Here is an 18153-nt window from a genome sequence, read left to right as displayed (position 1 = left end):
TCCAGCTCCCTTGGGTTGGTTACACAGCCAGGAGCTGAGAGGGGGTGTTAGAAGTCATCTCTTGTCTATATTTATACACCAGGGCCTCTGTTGTGGGTGTGCCCGCCCTGTATAAGGTGTTTTACAATTTTTCCACACTCCCCGTATTTTTCCCTATTTTTTCCCATTTTTTCCAGTGGTGGGGAGGGTTGCCAGAGGGTGGTAGGAGCACTCCAGTGCTGGCCGACTGCATACAGTTGAGTCGTGGGCTACTGGACTACTGGCCGACTGCATTTTCTCAGTCGTGGGCACTTCTCTGCTGGCCGACTGCAATTATGCAGTTGTGGGCACCTTTTCAGCAATCGTGGGCACTTCTTATGCTGGCCGACTGCTCTCCCAGGGGCATATATATAGGCCCCTTGCCCCCACCACTCATTCATTCAGTTTTCTCGGGATCTTGTGTATAGAGAAGAGTTTACACACCTATCTCTCTGTGTTTCTTGTGCTGTTTATTTTCTGCAGTCTACTTGCTCTTGTCTACCCAAGTTTGGTTATCATTTCCGCTGCATATTCTGACAGAATCAGGGATGTAGACAAGGAGCTTGGCAAAGAAGAGGATGAATCGATAGTTGCTGAAGCATTTTCAACTCGGGATCACCCCCCAGCCCCCACCCACTTGCCCTCCATGGCATGGAGTAGGCCACGAAGTGTCAACAGTCAAATGGCTGCATGGCTGAAAGGCTGAAAGGCAATTTTAATGAATAAATAGAGCTTAATTTGGAACACAGTCGTGGTGCATGTGTTTGATGTGTAAACAACTTGATGGCTGCTGTGCATGCTGGACCGGCAGCTCTCCAGGCTGCTGGCAACTGCAACCTAGGCTGACGAAGAGGACGACAATGTGGCGGGTACCCCAAACCCACCCCCATAATTTCTTCCCTTCCTTCTGCGAAGCTGACATCAGTGCAGAGGCTATGGGGACGGGCTAGAAGCACATACACCAGTTTGCCTTGCTATGGGGTCGGCCTCTAAGGCATTAGATTTTTTAACTGTCCAGCCTGTGCAAAGTATGGGCAAGTACCTCTAGGGTGGGAGAAGCTGTGGCAGCATCCGCAAAAAAGGGTGGCCATATTCACCGGATGTGTCTGAACCCCTCCTTTCTAGTCTTCCTATTCTTCCCTTCCTGGATGACACAGACCAATTAAATATGGTGAGCCAGAATTCTTTCATTGCTAGTCTAAAGTCAACAATCAGAGGACAGGTTATTACAGAGATCAGAACTTTAAAAGGAGAGAGAGAGAGACAGAGAAAGATGACATGATTGAATACAAGGCTAAATATACAACCAAATCTATTTAGAACACAGACAAAAACAAATCTTCATGGTGCATAAGAACAATATCCCCCATCATTTGTCTTCCCTTTCTACCTCCAAGCAAAGATAGCATGTGTGCTGAACCGCCACCTAGAATGTGAACTTCTTAGTATCTACACTTTGTAACCTTTGAATCTCTTGGTCGAGCCCTTTGATAATCCTATCCTCTTCTGTGTAAACTCCAGTCTGTAGCAAGTCTAGCCTTTGATTTGTAAGCCTTCTGATCTCTGAAGTTTGAAACTCAGAGAGCTGCAAGCCATAGAGGGAGACATCAAAACCCTTGATTTCATCATCAAAGTTGGAATGTGGATGCATTGCATCATCATCAAGAAAGCTTCCTCTCATGTTCGAAGTACTTGAGTCTTCTTTCTGCTCAACCTCTTCCAGTACGGGCATCCTTGACTTTTGCTGTAGCCTATCAACAGCAAACTCTGCAGTGAACCAGTCATCAAATCCATCTCTTTCTTGTCTTGATAAAGGAGATCCTTTCTTTATGATGTCACTCAAAATTACATTCTCCATACTTAAGTCCACCTGAACAGCCTCATCTAAGCCTTTTCCTCCTTCAAAGCCAACCTTCTTTGCATCCCTAGAAGCTCCAGAGCTACTACACTGAGGACGTGAGGGTGAGCAAGTGTTGTGACTTCTCCTTTCCTTTTGTGTAATACTTTGAGACGCTGCCACGTTGGGCGCTGATGCAGCACTCTTAGAAGCCACTGCTGCAGCAAGGTCATGCATCTGAAGACGCTCTAACTGTTCTTTTAACTGACGTAGTTCTGACCTTTCTTCTTCATTCTTTCTCGCTTGAGCTTCAATCAGAGACTGTAACACAAGGTGCCCGCGATCCTGGGCACGACGATTAGCCTCATCTTGTGTTTGTTGTCGATGGAGCTTTGCAAGCTCCTTGGCCATCTTCTGGACCTGCATGTCAATACATGAAACAAACTCTTTCACTTGCAGCATACACGTGATAAAAGGGTGCCTGATTGACACCATTACAGCATGCATTGTAAGAGAATATACCTGGGCCTTGTAATCATTCTTAGTGCGTATGGCTAGTTCACAATTCCTCTGGAGATCTTTGCACTGTTGTTTCAGAAGCATAACCTGACCGATCAACTCTGCTTCTGAAGTTTTCCAATGCTCAGTTTTGTAAGCACAGAATTGCTTCTCCAGGTCAGCTAGAGCAGCATTGGCTGTCGCCATCCGCTTCTCCAATACACAATGCTGCTCCTTCAAAGCAGTATACTTAGCACGTTCAAGTTCTACACGATGCTCACACTCAGACTGCAGTCTCTTGACTGCAACCTGCATAGACACATTGATAAGGTTATGAAGTTTCACAAAAAAGGACACTAAGAGGTCCTCTGTGTGCACCTACAACATACATAGGTGCAGTTACATATATTGTCAAGCATATGTATATGTTTGTACGCATGTATGTGTGCCCCATTAACACATACAGGTGCATATACATGCATGTGTGCCCCTTTAACACAAACAGGTGCATATGTATATGTTTGTACGCATGCATGTGTACCCCTTTAACACATACAGGTGCATATACATATATTTGTGCGTGCATGTGTACATGTCTGTATGCATGCACACTTATGCCTGTATGCACAGTGTGCCCTTTCAACACATAAAATTGTGCCCTTTAAAATATAAAGGTACATTTACATAATTTGTGCATGCATGTGTGCCCCTTCAACATATACAGGTGCATTTAGCATATAGTTGTGCTTGCATATATGTATGCATGCAAGCATCTGTATATCCAACCTAAGAAACAATCACCTCTGCATCAGCTGCACGCTGGGCACAATCTCGAGTCCAAGCTTCTCGCCTCAACGAAGCTTCTTCCTCGGCGATAACAAGTGCTCGCTCTCTCTTCTCCAGTGCAAAAATTTTAGCCCTTGGAGCAGTAAAAAAACCCATCATCACACAACAAGCAACTATAAGAACCCGAAACATTAGGCATGTGCATGTTTTTTTAAGATGCTCACCGGAACTTGGCCTCCAGGTTGCTAAGCTCCATGCGTGTTTTATCAATGTCCAGAATGCGTTCCTTCTCTTTTTGCTTCCACTCTGCATCAAGTGCTGCCATTCTTTTCATCTCCTTTTCATTGAGACCAGCTCTCCACTTAGCCTCTTCAGCACGTCGCCACCTTTCAAACTCCCATTCCAACTCATATCTTCTAAGCTTCTCATCCACCTGCAAAGCCGACACTGCCCTTTCTGAGCTGACCGTTGGATTTTGCAACAAATTCTCTTGGTTTCCTTTCAAAGGTTTCAATGTTTTTGACTTGTCTTGCACCGTGTGAACCCTTTTAATTTTCTCTTTGAAAGGCCTTTTCCTGAGCTTTTCATCAGGCTCTTCTTGAAACTCTGTTTGTACACCAACAACCTTGGACACCAGATTCTCACTGAAGGTCCTCTTTAAGAGAAGATAAGGATCTTCTAAGCTAGGGAGAGGCGAGATGGTTCCACTCTCCACAATAGTTCCTTGGACAGGTTTATGGACCGATGTGGTAACTGGGCCAAGTTCTTCAGCAGAAAGCACCACACGCAGGGTTCCAATATTTACCTACATATCATTCATGTGGAAACATAAGACAATATGGTAGGAAAGGCGGCTACTTCTAAATGAATATACATACATGCGTACACACATATATACAATATGTACCTGTATTCAAAGATTTCTAGACACCCACTGCATATAATAAGACCAGAACATACCTGACCATCCTGATCCAGCTTATCAGAAGGTGAGTAAACAGGAGCGTAACCATCAAGCCAAGGTTCCTTCATCAGAGGTGCCATCGGGATAGACGCAGTGCCAATCAAGCTGTCAGCTGCATATCTGCAAGAGAGCTCTATACGCATGAGTCACTACCAACTTACTTGCACAAAATTTACTTATATTTCTAGATATCATTGGTGATCACTGATAATCTATCTATTCTTTGTATCTTGATGTACCTTTTCGTAAGTATATATACTGGCATTGTGGTGTAATCTAAAATTCTTGAAATGTTTTAGAAGAAGTCAACTGCTTACTTGTCACGGTGGAAAATTTGTGCTTGGAGACGAAGATCTTGAGCAAGTGCGGCTGCAAGGCCACTCACAGAAGCAGGCAGCTCCAGAGAAACATAGCTGAAAGCAGTAGTGCACCAGCCATACGTAAGCATATGCCAGTCTGTACAACAGAGAATCCGTCAAGAATCTTTCTTTCTACCTCCAAAAACCCCCCCAAAAAAATCACATGTTCTTTTGCATAAATTTTGCAGCAGATAAGGGTAACATTTATTTGCAACTAATAATACAAATAAATAGTTAAGCTTAGTTCCAGCATCTGACTAAAATCAATCTTCAGTCTTCTGGCTCTTGCTAAATTAATTAGCTCACAACCCACCCTGTCCAAGAGGAGGTATGTTCTAACCCCAACACCTCCTCTTAACGGTAAACTAGATTAAACACTAATCACAGCACACCCACAAACAACTGAAATAAATTTGATACCATACTAGGGGGCGGAATGATTAGCCAATGCCTCCCCCATCCCCCCGCCCCCCTATTAAAGGTATTTTATTACCAAAAGAAGTCTGCTCCCAAGTACAAGATCACGGTTGCCTGGAATCCTCAACAATATGCACCTAATTCTCCAAATACATGTAACAAATACAAATCAAGCAATAGGGCCTCTGGTTCTCAACCACAAAACTCACTAGTCCTGCTCTTGAGATTCTTCCGCCTTGTGTAAGGATCCAAGGCTATTCTCTTGATCTCTCCTTGCCTACGTGAGAGATCAAGCTCCTCGAAGTCTTCACTAGTACTTTCACACACAAGAGTGTGCAGAAACCCAAGAAACCTCTTTCACGCAATTGAAAGTCCGGTAAATGCTTTTAGGGTTTCACCGGTAACCAAATCTGCAAATCCCTCACATAGAACACCCTCTCAAACGAGAAGAACTTGCCTAAGCTAGTGTTTTGTGATTTAGGGTTTTTTACAACAAATTAGGATTTTTGGCAACAAGTCCGTACTACCTGTACAGGTTCATATTCAATCTGTACAATCCGTGCAATCCATAGTCGTACAATGACATGTGGCAGTGCGTACGGTCCTTGGTCCTATAAAGATGGTGATGATGATAGCTGTCCATTCAGCTTGCATTGGAGAGGGAGAAAGAGATAGTCATTTCCTGTTGTATGCGTAGAAGATACCCATGCTTATCTTATATATATGGGCTAGGCCTTGCTTTTGCCTAAAAGCTTTACAAGCTTTAATATCTTTGCTATTCCTTGCTTATTGAAGCCCATGCTTATTTTTGGGTTGCCTGCCCTCTGCAAAACAACTGTTACTAGGGGATACTGTTGGGGTGCTCCCCCGGTGCTGGGCCAGAGTCAGAGCTGAATTACTTTGGGTGAATGGAAAGATAGATGTGCGACTGCATTTGAGAGTGCTTACCAGATTCCAAATCTGAAAAGTCTTTTTGCTGATTTTCATGTGCAGATTTATGACTTCCACATGGTGCAGACGAGACTGTACACCACGCAAGCTGGAATACTTCGAGAATCTCCAATTCAACCAAGTAACTTGGATCACTTCATCCAGAATCAGCTGAATGAGCTCCAAAGGAAAGCTGATGAGTCCAACCGTTTTGTGGCTTTGCTGCAAACCAGAATTGAAGCACTATGCTAATGATTATTGAGATATGTAATTGCTATGTTTGTGATCTCTCGATCCCAGTGCTGTATCCCAGCCAGTTATTGTAATTTTTGTCTCTCTTAATTAATTCTTGCGCTTGTTGGTTTTTTTTTTAAAAAAGAAAAAAAAAAGGCCATGCTTATTTAAAAGGTGCCCAAACATATATCATTAATGGCCTTTGGCTTGCTTGGGTGCCCGGACTTTTTTTTTTTTTCCGAGAAAAGATCCTTTCATTAGTTATGTAAAAAACGCCCGTAGGGCTACAAAAGAGATCTCTCCTGCTCCTAACAGAGAGAAGAGCAGTGAATACATCATGGCAGCCCGGGAGACTCTCCCTAGGTGCTGCAAAATACAAGCATCAGTCTAAAGGACTGAGCGGCTAAATCATACAATGGGGGGGGGGGAGAGCCAAATAGGTGGCCTGTAGTGCCAACGGGGGGATCCCGTGTGTAGGGTGTAGAACGGGCCGCAGCGCCAAGTGGTATGAAAGGCCTGGCGCCGTAAGATCGCCTCATCCGAGTCTCCCCGGATGCGGTCGTACTGTCCTCGCAGGGTGTGGATCAACTCCTGCCAAATCCCCCGAACAGTCTCTGCTGGTGGCTCCAATCTCCCCTCAAAGGCCGTGAAGCACCGGGCCCTCCAGGTGAACCAGATGGTGAGGCTGCTGAGGAGCTCCCATCGTAAATCCCTCTCCTGTGTCCAGCTGGCGGACGAGAAATCCGGTGCCGGAACCAGGCGAGGCTGGCCCCTAATAAATCTGATGGCCTGACTGCCCTGCTCCATCTCATAGCCCATAGCAGGCCCTGACGAAGTCGACCAAGCAGCGGCACCCCACGTAAACATACCCTCTGGAGAGAGGGGGGCCAGAATACGCAGCATCCGCAGCCAAATCTGCTGTGCCTGAGGGCAGTCCCAAAGGCAATGTCTCTGTGTCTCCATAGGGTGGCCGCATCGGACGCAGGCCGCCGGAAGACCGCTGTAAACAAGCCAAGTGCCAACTGCTGAGCCCCTGTGGGCGACCAGCCACTGAAAAGCCGAGATCCTGCGGGCCTGTCGACTAGCCCAGAGCCGAGCCCAGAAATCCTCCAGGAACTCCTGTGATAGTCCCTGCAATCGCCAATGCCCCGCTGCCGCTGGAGAAACCGTCCTCCTCGCCGTCAAGATATGCCGTCCCAGCCTAACAGTATACTGGAAAAATGTGATCTCTGTGGCCTCAAGGGATGCATAAGGATCATGCCACTCGTACTCTCCGGGGTCCCACTGCAGCCGGGCCAAGGGGCGCGCTGCATATGCCCATATGCGCCAATCCGGGAGCACGTCAGCAGGGTCGGGGTCAATATGCCACTTCCGAGAAGCGGCAGCCACTACCCGAATCCTCTGAAAGGTGCACTCTGCAACCAAAGGCGACTCCACCTCCACTCTCTGGAGTCTGCCCTCATCCTGAATCTCATAATAGAGGCATCTGCCATCCTCAGTGCTAGCTCTGACAGCAATCAGGATCTCCAACTGTGTAAAGGCTCCCATCCACCGTGGGGCCACTGGCTCGAGAGGTGTGAACCACTCCTCTGAAAGTGCCTCCTGAATATCATCCCTCATAATCAATCCCCCTCTGAAGTGACTCAGCCTCTCCACCTGGGTCTCCTCTGGTAGACTGCAGAAAGCCTGCCAGTCTCCAAAACTACGAGCTGGGCCTGCCGCTAAAGGTCCCCAGGCTAGACGAGGCCGAGAACCCAGCATATGACCCTGCTCTGTACGAACCGCTGGGCTCCAGATGAGCGGCTGCCTGGCCCGCTCCTCAACACAAGAAGGAGGCCGCTGAGAGAGCCCCGGTCTCAGCAGCTCCCAAGCTCTCAGGATACTCAAAGCAAATCTGTCCTCCCATCCTCTACTGAGGCCTGTCCTCCTCATCTCTATGAAGATCCAGCGAATCTCTGGTGCCCAAGTACCCCCTGCAGGAGGCGCCCGGGCCTGCAGTCGCTGCAAGAGGAGCTCTTTCCAAGGCTCAGCGCCTGGAAGCAACCCCCGAACAATAAGCTTCCCCAATAAGGCTCTACTCTGATCGACTGGATCTATAATGCCCAAACCGCCCTGAGCCAGCGGAAGTGTAATAACTGCCCATGCAACCTTTGCCCGAGCTGGCTGACCGTCCCGCCCAGACCACAGAAAGTTCCTGATCAGCCTCTGTACCTGGCTGATGCAAGAGCTCGAGAAAATCCAGCAAGACGTAATGTACCACATAGTCGCTAACAGCACCTGATTTGCCACCACCACCTCCCAGCCAAGGATAGTCGAGCTGTACTCCAATACAATAGCTTCTTCCGAATGCTCAGAAGAAGCGGGGCAATCTGCTGCTCAGGTGACAAATCGAGGCCAATCTGGCATCCCAAATACCGCACTGCTGTGCCGGGAGGAATCCATCTAAAACCGGGGTCCGGACTCCATGCCGGAGTGGGAGCACTACTGATCCAAAAGGCCACTGTCTTGCGCCAATTGATCAATGCTCCCGAAGCTGCACTAAAAACCTGGAGCGACTGCTCTGCCCGAATAAGATTGGCCTCTTGGCCATGCAAAAATAAGCCCGTGTCGTCTGCAAACTCAGCATCAAGCAAATCCTCCCCCCGGACTGGGAGCTGAAGTCCTCTCAAACCAACCTCCTCTGCCGACAAATACATACTCATAGCCTCCGCAAAGAAGAGAAAAAGGAAAGGGGCGAGAGGACACCCCTGACGGACTGATCTGGTCAGCTCAAAACTCGGCCCCCGACCTCCTGCAATCAGCACCTGGCTGCGAGCTGTGGAATACAAAGCTGCCACCCCTCTGATCCATCCTGGCTCAAAGCCCAGGCGTAGCATAGTGCCCTCTAAGAATCCCCAATCAACTCTATCGTATGCCTTCTCAAAATCGAGAAGCATCACGACCAAGTCCTCGCCAAGAAACCTAGCTCGGGCCGTCGCCTCCCAGAAAGTAAAGATGTTGTCAAGGATACTGCGCTCCTTGACAAATCCTGTCTGAGTAGCATGAATCAACTCCCCCAGGAAGGGCTGGATCCTCAAACTCAAGGCCTTTGCCAAGACCTTGTAGACAGTATTGAGGATCGTAATAGGCCTCCAATGCCGAATATCATCTGATACTCCCTCCCCCTTGGGGATAAGATAGATCAAGCCCTCTGAAAAGCTCTGCGGCATCACCCCAGTGTCCAAAACATGCTGAAAGCCCCTGCAGAGGCCTGGCCCCAAAAGGTCCCAATAGCGCATAAAAAAGGCCGGCGTCAGTCCGTCCTCCCCTGGGCAACTATGCCGCGGCAGGACCCTCAAGGCCTCGGCAAGCTCAGTCTCTGACAAAGGCGCACCTAAAACTGTGCGCATATGGTCTGTGACCCTCCTCTGCACATGGGCCCACACAGTCTGTCTGCATACATCTCGATCCTCAGTGGCTGGCTCCGCTGAAAGCAAGTCACTATAAAAAGCAGTGGCAATGTCTCTGATCTCCCCGAGCTCAGTAGCTATCGATCCATCCGGTCTACCAAGCTGGCGAACCCCTGCTCGCGCATGACGGGGTCCAGTGATCTCAAAAAACTCCCCAGTCACTCTATCACCAAGCTGCGTCCACTGAGAGGCCTGACGACGATAGTAAAACTCATGTCTCTGCTCCTCTGCCTCTCTAACCTCCTGGCGGGCCTGGCTCAGCTGGAACGCCACCCACTCACATGCTGGCTGCTACTCCTGAAGGCGCTGTAGCGAAGCAAGGCTGCGTCTCAGCCGTTGCTCCCGCTCTCGAATCTCTCCCAGTCGTGTCAAAGCTGCAGCGTGCAGAAAAGAGCTAAGATCAATGAGTCCCTGGGCACACTGGCCCGCTGCATCCTGGTCAGAGCACTGACTATCATGCCAGATCCTCTCAATGTCCTCAGCGAGACTGGGGTCTGCAAGTACCCGCTCTGGGATCCTCAACTGCAAGCTGGGCTCCCGTGTCCCCTCCTCCAAAGTCAATATAACTGGCGCATGATCTGAAAATGAGGTGCCAGCAAGAATGCCGACGGAGCCCCCTCGCTCCCCCAACCAATCGCCCACATAAAAGCGATCAATCCGAGATAGATTAGTCCCTCCCTGCCGGCGATCCGACCGAGAGAAACTAAGACTGTCCTGAGACCGGGAGAAAGCCCCATGCTGCCATGCATCAGTGATCCTCAGTGACATGCAAAACCGGTCCCAAGCTGCAAGCTCCGTGCCGTGCACTGTAACATGACTGCCTCCCACCCTATCTGCCGGGTCCTCAAGCATGTTGAAGTCTCCCCCAACACACCAATGTGCGGCCTCTGGCAATGCATCTGTAACCTGAGTCCAGAACTCTGCTCTGGCACTAGCATGATTGGGCGCATAGATGTTGAGCACACCCAATAGCTCATCATGCATCCTCAAAATGACATACTGTGCTCTACCAGGCACAATGATCCCTCGATCCACAATGGCCTGCCGCCATGCATCTGCAATAACCATGCATACTCCTCCCTGTCCACCCAAAGGACGAAACCCTGCGGACCAGAAAGTGTCCCATCTACCAGGCATCACCGAACCATATCTCCGGTTCCTGCTCTCACCCAAGTGGTGCTCCTGCATCATCAGAATGTCAATGCTGCCACCAACCAGGCATCTCTGTAGCTCCTGCCTCAAGCAGCCTCGATAGCGTATAAAGTGTGCTCCGCCAAGGCCCTGTACATTCCATGAGATGATCCTCATGGATGTCCTACTGAGGTGGATACTGTCTCAGCCGTGCGGCGAGCCTTCGCAAGCGGCTTGGATGGAGAGTAGTCCCCATCCGAACGGCTACGAGTCTGCCCACCCGGTGTACTGCAAGAATCCCGGATCAGGCGCCAGTGGCTGTGACCCATGGCGACTGCCTCCTGCTCTGACATAGTAACCTCGTGTATACTCACATATCCTGGGTCGCGTGCCAAATCTGCAACTATGCGCACGACCAAATGCCGAATCCCGGATGTATCCACACTCCCGGGATCCAAGAAAAAATGAGCCAACTCCCAAAGTCGGCCTATCACATCTGTAACCTCCAAATCGCTCATGTGATGAGAAAACTCAACTGCCTGAGTCTTCAACGTGCTGAGAGCGAGCTCTAGAGTCCACTCCCGGTCACAAGGTCCACATAAAGGGAACGAGAAGGCCACCGCTGAGTCTAGTGCCTCCTCCCCGCGGGCCGGAGGTATCACTACATGCACTCGGATGGGTGCTGGCTCATGGGGGCCCTCGGCTCCAAAAAGCCGTGTAAAGGTATAATCAAACGCCTCCGAGCGCTGACGAATGCCGAGGCGACTCAGCCGACTGCGGATAGATGAAATCCGTGAGGCCCTAATCGGCATAGGTCTCCTCTGTGATGCTCGAGCGAGGTCAGTGCTCAGCGCCCTCCGGACTGCAGGTGAGCGCCAGGGAACTGCCAGGACCTCCCGGGAAGGCGAGGCGGGCGGAGGGGGAGGAGGGGGAGGCGAGGGAGGAGGAGAGGGAGCCGCTGCCGAGACCGGAGCGGGGGCGGGAGGAGGCGATGGTGGACGCGAGGCGGTGGGAGGGGGTGGGTGTGGGGGAGGTGAAGGAGGGGGAGCTGGCATCTCCTGGTCCTCGGTCGCTGCAGGGGTCTCCTCCTGAAGGGGAGCAAATCTGTTCCTCACGGGAACCCAGTGAGGCTGAGACTGTGGCTGCTGCTGCAGCGGTATCTGGGCGTGCTGCTGTGGCTGTCTCCCTCGACGGCGCCCCTGTCCAGGCTGCCACTCCGAGGTCTCTGAGGCCTGAGCAGGTGTCCCTGAGGCTGCCTGCCGAGCCGAATCTATGGGCGGGCCATCCGTGGCCTGCTGCTGTGGTGAGGGCCGAGGTCTCCTGCGAGGGCAGGCCTTGGCCAAATGACCGACCTGCCTGCAAATGAAGCACTGGTTCGGGAGCCCCGAGAACTCCACTCTCTGATCTATCCACCCCCCCCCTATCCTAGGTAGCTGAATGACCTTAGGAAGGGAGGAGATGTCAGATACCAACACTCTGACCGAAGGTAGCCCAGCTGCTCTGGCCACCACTGAAGCTGCTGAGGGGCCCGTCTCAAGAACCGAGCCCACCAATGCTCCGAGCCTGGAGAGGAGCGGAAGATACTCCCGGCGGAGACCAGGGAAACAAACTGTAATATGGAAGAGGCGCTCTCCCTGCTCCGCCGCTGCTGGGTCAAATCCATGCTGCCAAGGCCTGAAGAAAGCCCGAGCACCCCTGATATCCAGAGGACTCATGGCAAGGACCTTGGCAACGCTCTGGGCGGCCTCGAACTCGATCTGATAATGTCCCCGGCCCAAGAGCTGTACATCCAGGATCTTGCCCACATCTGCAAGAAGGCGGGCCTGAAGAAGATCCCTGATCTCCCCTCTGCTGGGGCGAGTGCCGACTATACGGCAGATGGTGGAGTGAGCCTGAAGGTGCTCCACCTCTGCGGTGAGGCTCGCTTCCTCTTCCGGCGAAAGAGAAAGCCTGATGGGGATGACCTCGGGGGCGGGCGAGGGGGCTGCAGAAGAGTCCCTCTGAGGCGAGGCGGGAGGAGTCTCCATCAGAGTCTGAAGCTCAAGCGAAGGCGAGGCGAAAGCGGAAAACCTGCAAGAAGCGGGCTGCACACCAAGAGGCGGAAGGACGGATGACGATGAGGAAAAAAACAAAAACCCCTAAGGGGAGAAAAGCAGCACGACAGAGGAGGGAGGGGGGGGGGGGGCGAAAATCGGAGGAGAGGCCCAGAGGGGGGGGGGGGGGCGGCGACAACGCGGGGGAGGGAGGGCGAACAGGCGGCAGCGGGGAGGGAGGGCGAAATGGCGAAGAGGGGAGGGGGGCGAACTGGCGAAGAGGGGGGGGAGGCGCAGCAGCGAGGAAGGAGGGGAGGGCGGCGCAGCAGCGAGGAAGGAGGGGGGGGGCGCAGCGGCGAGCAGAGGGGACAAGCGGGGGGCGGAAGGAGAGAAGGGACGCGAGGAGGGGGGGGGGAGCGAAGGCGCGCAGAGCAGGGGGAGTCGGGAGCTTCAGCGAGCAGCGGATCTCATGTCCCTGGGTGCCCGGACTTAAGTGTGTGAAAGTCTTTATTCACAAGCCCTTTTTATTTGTTGTCCGCCCTCTTTTATTAATAAGTGTGTACCTACACATACAAATGTTAGGGGCAATAAACCATATTGCTGTAAATTGACTTTTGTGCATACTTACCACCTACAAACACCATAAGACCACCGCTTTAGGCCCAAATAGGGTGTGCACACACGTGTAAACATGCAAGCGTCTCCCCGGTCCCATGGACATTCACATACAAAATACCAAGCATCGTCTAGGCAAACCACACAATGTCACACAAATAAAATAAGTGTTGAACACACAATATGAATGCATTATGCACAAGTAAACTTCGAGAATCACCCATCTACTTCATGTCCTTCCAAGAATTCCACCTACCATCTCAATATGCTTGAAGACCAAGTTACCAAGCAAATCACATCTCCCTTCCTTATCAAGTATGCAAGTGCAAGCTCACAATGCCGCTCAACGCCCATCTCATTGGCAATAGCATTAAATGTAACATCATGTGCAGTAGTCTTAGCCTTGGATTCCAAGACTTTTCATACATCCGGATCATCCCTCAAAGTCCTAAGCTCCTCAACCTCACGCATCAAAGCATCAAAGTCGGTAACTACAGTCCTAGCCCCCCCACTTCAACCCCCACCCCCCCCCCCACCCCCGTCCTTTCTTCAAGGTATTTTATTACCAAAGGGAGTCTACCCCCCAAGGTTGTTAGAGGCATCAGAGGCGTTTGGTACGAGGCGGGTATGGTACGCACCTCGAAAAACTCGTATTTTTTAGAGACGTTAGAGGCGTGTCAGAGGCGTCTGTTTTATGTATATATATATAGTGATAGATAGATATAATATATATAGTGAAAGTTGAGAGAGAGAGAGAGAGAGAGAGATAGAGAGAGAGAGAGACTAGAGTGTGTATGTATGAGCCTTGAGGGAGGGAGAGAGAGGGTGTGTATGAGAGAGGGAGAGAGAGTGTGTGTGTTAAAGAAAGAAATCTGTATTAAACATCTGCAAAAGGCCAAAATGACCTATGAGACCAAAATAGTCCATCCTCATCATCCGGATACATCATCAAGAAATGAACCGGTAGAGTATAGAGAGAGTTCCAAAAGTGGGTATAAAAAACATCATCATCCTAGTGTGTTTGAAGTTTGAACTTTGAACTTTGGGCCTTGAGAAAGCTTAAGGGAGGGATGAACTGGTAGAGTATAGAGAGAGTTCCAAAAGTGGGTATAAAAAACATCATCATCCTAGTGTGTTTGAAGTTTGAACTTTGAACTTTGGGTCTTGAGAAAGCTTAAGGGAGGGAGAGAGTATAGAGAGAGTTCCAAAAGTGGGTATAAAAAACATCATCATCCTAGTGTGTTTGAAGTTTGAACTTTGAACTTTGGGTCTTGAGAAAGCTTAAGGGAGGGAGAGAGAGTGTGTGTGAGAGGGGGCTGCATGGGCCCTTAAAGCCCCGGTCTAAAGACTCAAACCAGCAAAAAATAATAATAATAAAATTGTGGACGCCTCAATCAGGCAATTGTACGCCTCGAACTGTTAGAGAGGTTCGTAACAACTATGCTAACCCCAAGTACAAGATCGTAGGTGCCTCGAGTCCTCAACAATGCACCTAATTCTCCAAATACATGTAACGAATACAAATCAAGCAATAGGGCCTCTGTGGTTCCCAACCACCAAGCTCACAAGTTCTGCTCTTGAGATCCTTCTGTCCTGCGTAAGGATCCAAGACTATTCTCTTGATCTCTCCTCCATTGCATGAGCTCCTCGCAATCCACACTGTACATGGAGTCTTCAAAGTTCCTTGCCCAAAGTCTTCATTGATACTTTCACACACACAAGTGTCCTGGCAATCCCCGAAGCCTCTTTCACACGATCGAAAGTCCAGAAAATGCTTTTAGGGTTTCATCAGTAACCATATCTGCAAATCCCTCACGTAGAAGACACTTTCACGGGAGAAGAAACTGTTGCTGCTGAAATTAGGGTTTTTGCTATTTGTTAGGGTTTTTGACAACAATTTAGGGTTTTCGACAGCAAATTAGGATTTCTAGCAACAAGTCCATATTGTCCATATGGATGACATGGCAGTCCGTACATGTCAAGGAATGACCCAATAGAATATGAGATTCTTGCGAGACAGAATGCTCCCAAGATCTCCTAAACACAAGACAAGTACATGGTTGGTCCATCGTAATGCAGGTTTAGGTACATAACAGTACAGTCCTTGGTCGTTCAGCGATGGTAATGATGATGACTTGAGAGGGGAAGAGATGGTCGCTTCCTGTTGTGTGCATAGAAGATACCCACGCCTTGCTTTTCCTTGCTTTCACACGAGCCCTTTTATTGGTTGTCTGTCCTCTTTTACTAAATAAGTGTGTACCTACATATACTTTGTGCTATGACATCCCCATTCACATCATCAGTACCCAAGGTACATGCATTGGACAAATATTTATGGATACACCATCATATCGAGTTTCTATGGTGAAGGGTAGACTCGACCATGATGAAGATGAGCACGTGCGCAGACACAGGGTAGCTGGTCAAGCACCTCTTTTAACAACACCTACACCATCATGTAGTTTGTCTAGGTAGTTACTTTAAGACTTTCTTGGAGACTTGGAGCTCTCAAGTTTCAAGGTGGTTTGAACCAACACACTATGACAATTACCATGTTGGTCGCAAAAAAAATATCATTTTGAGCATTCGGTTCATGCAAGAGCACCAATCAGTCACAAATTTTATTCCTTCCACTCACGAAGGACAAGTACAGATGTCCAGATCCTCAGCAAGAAACCTTGGGTGGTGTGGTGCATTCTGCATCAAATGAAACAGCCCCGGGAACTAAAGATCCTCTTCCAGAAGCCATTCCAAAACAGGCACACTGTTGTGTCTGTGTGTATGTACACATGTGTCACACACATTAGAAATCCATGAGATTGCCTTGTACTCGTTCGAGATTGATCAGACAAAAAGTTTGAGTTTAATCTCATATTCTACATCAAACATGAATGAAGCGGCAGAATAAGCTCTCTCCTTACGCCGCCTTCTGCATGCGTTGTAAGAATTCTTTAGTGCAATGTGGGTGGGGCTTACCCGTTGGATAGGGCGACCTCGGATCCTTTCTGGACCATGGCCGGGGGGTGCGTGCGGATGGGGGCTGTGAGCTTCGCTGCGTTCGCGGAGTTGGGCGTGGCCATGGCCAGCTTCACGATCTCCGGCGGCAGCACCACACGCACGCACGCGTTGATGGCCTTCATGGGCAGCCGTAGCCCCGCCTTGAAACTCCGCACGTCAACGCTCAACCTGAACATGCGCACGTCGTCACAAGAGTCCACCTCCATCGCCATGGCAAGCTTCCACCAAATGACGAAGACGTCAGACCAAGAACAACAGAAAAACCAGAACTGTTAGCGGCTCGATCGTGTGAAAGAGGAGCAACATTTTGTCCGGCCAATGGACCAAATGGGGGGGAGGGCCTTATGAACCCAATCAAAAGTGATACAAAATGTTTTCTAGAGTGAAGCGACTATTATTTCTAGAAACTACACCTCCTTATGAAGGAAGCAATGGCACGAGTCTTTTAGTGTTATGGAAATGAGAATTGTTGAATTAATTGTGGAATTATTTGATATTTATGGTACGCTCATTTGCCGCACGGTCATGACTAGCTACGCGCAAGAGCGTGGAGCAGTGGTCGCATCGTGCTGGGCAGATAAGCGAGATTTAATGTGTCTTGTGTTTTTGGTGAGCAAATCAGTACACGGAGTAGCGTGGGTGCGATGGATTTTGGCTGGTGCGCGGTCGTCGTATTTTGATGTGCGACGATGGTCGCCCGCCCATAATTTCATTTAATTAAATTGCTACAATTTTAATGTAAATAGCCAATCTTGGGGACCAAGTTACTTTTTGATATTAATAGCCCAAATTGAAATGTATCAAGCTATTTTTAAGCACTTGCTTTTTGCTAATACATAAATACATGCATGAGGAAGCGTGCTCACTCATGCATGGGGGGAGATTGAACCCACTCATGCATGAGGGGAGATTGAACCCACTCTCTTTGTAGTGCATAGTTGCTATATTTATCTCCTTCTTATTTATTTGCAAAGCTTCAAGCTATGGTTATAGAGGTCTATTAACAGCATTGGTATCATAGCTCAGACTCTATTGGTTAGCTTGTCACATCGTACACCATGGAGTGGTCTCTTCCTTTACCTCAAGAGAAGCTATTAACCATTGGTCTCTCTCTCTCTCTTCCTTGAAATTTGTGAAGCCTTTTATTTCATCTACACGCTTTAGCATATACCAAAGAATTGGGTGTAGTGCCACCGGCAACAGCACGACCATCACTAACTCAACAGTAGCTCATCGATGTGAGAGATCAGAGCCCAATTTCCTGTCATCAAAAAGGGGCGCGCTTATCAACAGGCCCGGAGTGCGCAAGCAGGGCAAAGAGATTTCACATAACCCAGCGTGGACCACAAGAGAAGCGTTATAGTGCCACACGTCAAACACAAGTCAGCAGCCCGTCATCAAAAGAGGAGGCGAGCGAGTTTACCTCTTCGTAGACGAGAAGAAGAAATCTTGAGTGCTCTCGTGAAGGGGAAAAAAATCGACCGTTGAAGAGAGGATGCTGTGCTGCGCCTGAGTGCCTCTCTCTCTCTCCTCTGCGACGACTGCTGCCCTGCCCAGAGGCTTGAAGCCCTCTGTATACTTTACTTTCCATAGCACCCCCCCCCTCAGGTGCATGGGCACCGAGTGGAGGGGAACCCCTACTCTACTCAGAGAACAGGCCTGCTCTGGGAATAAGTCATCTCGGCCTGCTAAGAACACACAAGCTGCCTTTCAGTAGTTCCTACAATGGCCCTCGGCCATGGATGGCAACAAAGAAACCATGCTGAAGTATGAGCAGGTGTTAGAAGACTTCATGGACACCAAAAAATAGCTGGAAGAATCCAGAGCCCGAGTGGAAGAGCTAAATCTGATGTTGCTGCAGAAA

At 49.5% G+C, this 18153-nt stretch overlaps 1 protein-coding gene across 6 annotated transcripts; it reads right to left on the bottom strand.

The window, feature by feature from the left end:
• Positions 1 to 1315: 1315 nt before the first annotated feature.
• LOC147623957 (uncharacterized) lies at positions 1316 to 16583 on the bottom strand. 6 transcript variants are annotated; one of them, XM_086820606.1, is made up of 7 exons: positions 16248 to 16583; positions 4421 to 4516; positions 4100 to 4223; positions 3364 to 3944; positions 3155 to 3272; positions 2378 to 2662; positions 1316 to 2275 (listed from the first exon to the last, which is right to left on the bottom strand). In XM_086820606.1, the coding sequence occupies exons 1-7, from the start codon at positions 16499 to 16501 to the stop codon at positions 1445 to 1447; spliced, it is 2289 nt and encodes a 762-aa protein (XP_086676732.1). In that variant the 5' UTR covers positions 16502 to 16583; the 3' UTR covers positions 1316 to 1444. The 6 variants fall into 6 exon arrangements, with proteins under 6 accessions (XP_086676732.1, XP_086676735.1, XP_086676733.1 ...); XM_086820609.1 differs by having other exon boundaries at positions 4421 to 4559; positions 16248 to 16386; XM_086820607.1 differs by lacking the exon at positions 16248 to 16583 and adding an exon at positions 4956 to 5365 and having other exon boundaries at positions 4421 to 4559.
• Between the last annotated feature and the right edge of the window lie 1570 nt (positions 16584 to 18153).

This window comes from Cibotium barometz, chromosome 26 (genome assembly GCF_041138505.1).
Source record: "Cibotium barometz isolate CiBa-2024 chromosome 26, ASM4113850v1, whole genome shotgun sequence".
Lineage (NCBI taxonomy): Eukaryota > Viridiplantae > Streptophyta > Polypodiopsida > Cyatheales > Cibotiaceae > Cibotium > Cibotium barometz.
The sequence above is the reverse complement of the archived record's forward strand: the minus strand, read 5'-3'. Positions and strand labels throughout refer to the sequence as shown.

What these genes read in the sequence shown, in the direction of transcription:
- LOC147623957 (XM_086820606.1), bottom strand. Translation starts at nt 16,501, where the DNA reads ATGGCGATGGAGGTGGACTCTTGTGACGACGTGCGCATGTTCAGGTTG. An exon ending in CAAATTTTCCACCGTGACAA is followed by an intron (nt 4,224 to 4,420) that starts GTAAGCAGTTGA and finishes GCTCTCTTGCAG; the next exon opens with ATATGCAGCTGACAGCTTGA. An exon ending in AACCTGGAGGCCAAGTTCCG is followed by an intron (nt 3,273 to 3,363) that starts GTGAGCATCTTA and finishes TACTGCTCCAAG; the next exon opens with GGCTAAAATTTTTGCACTGG.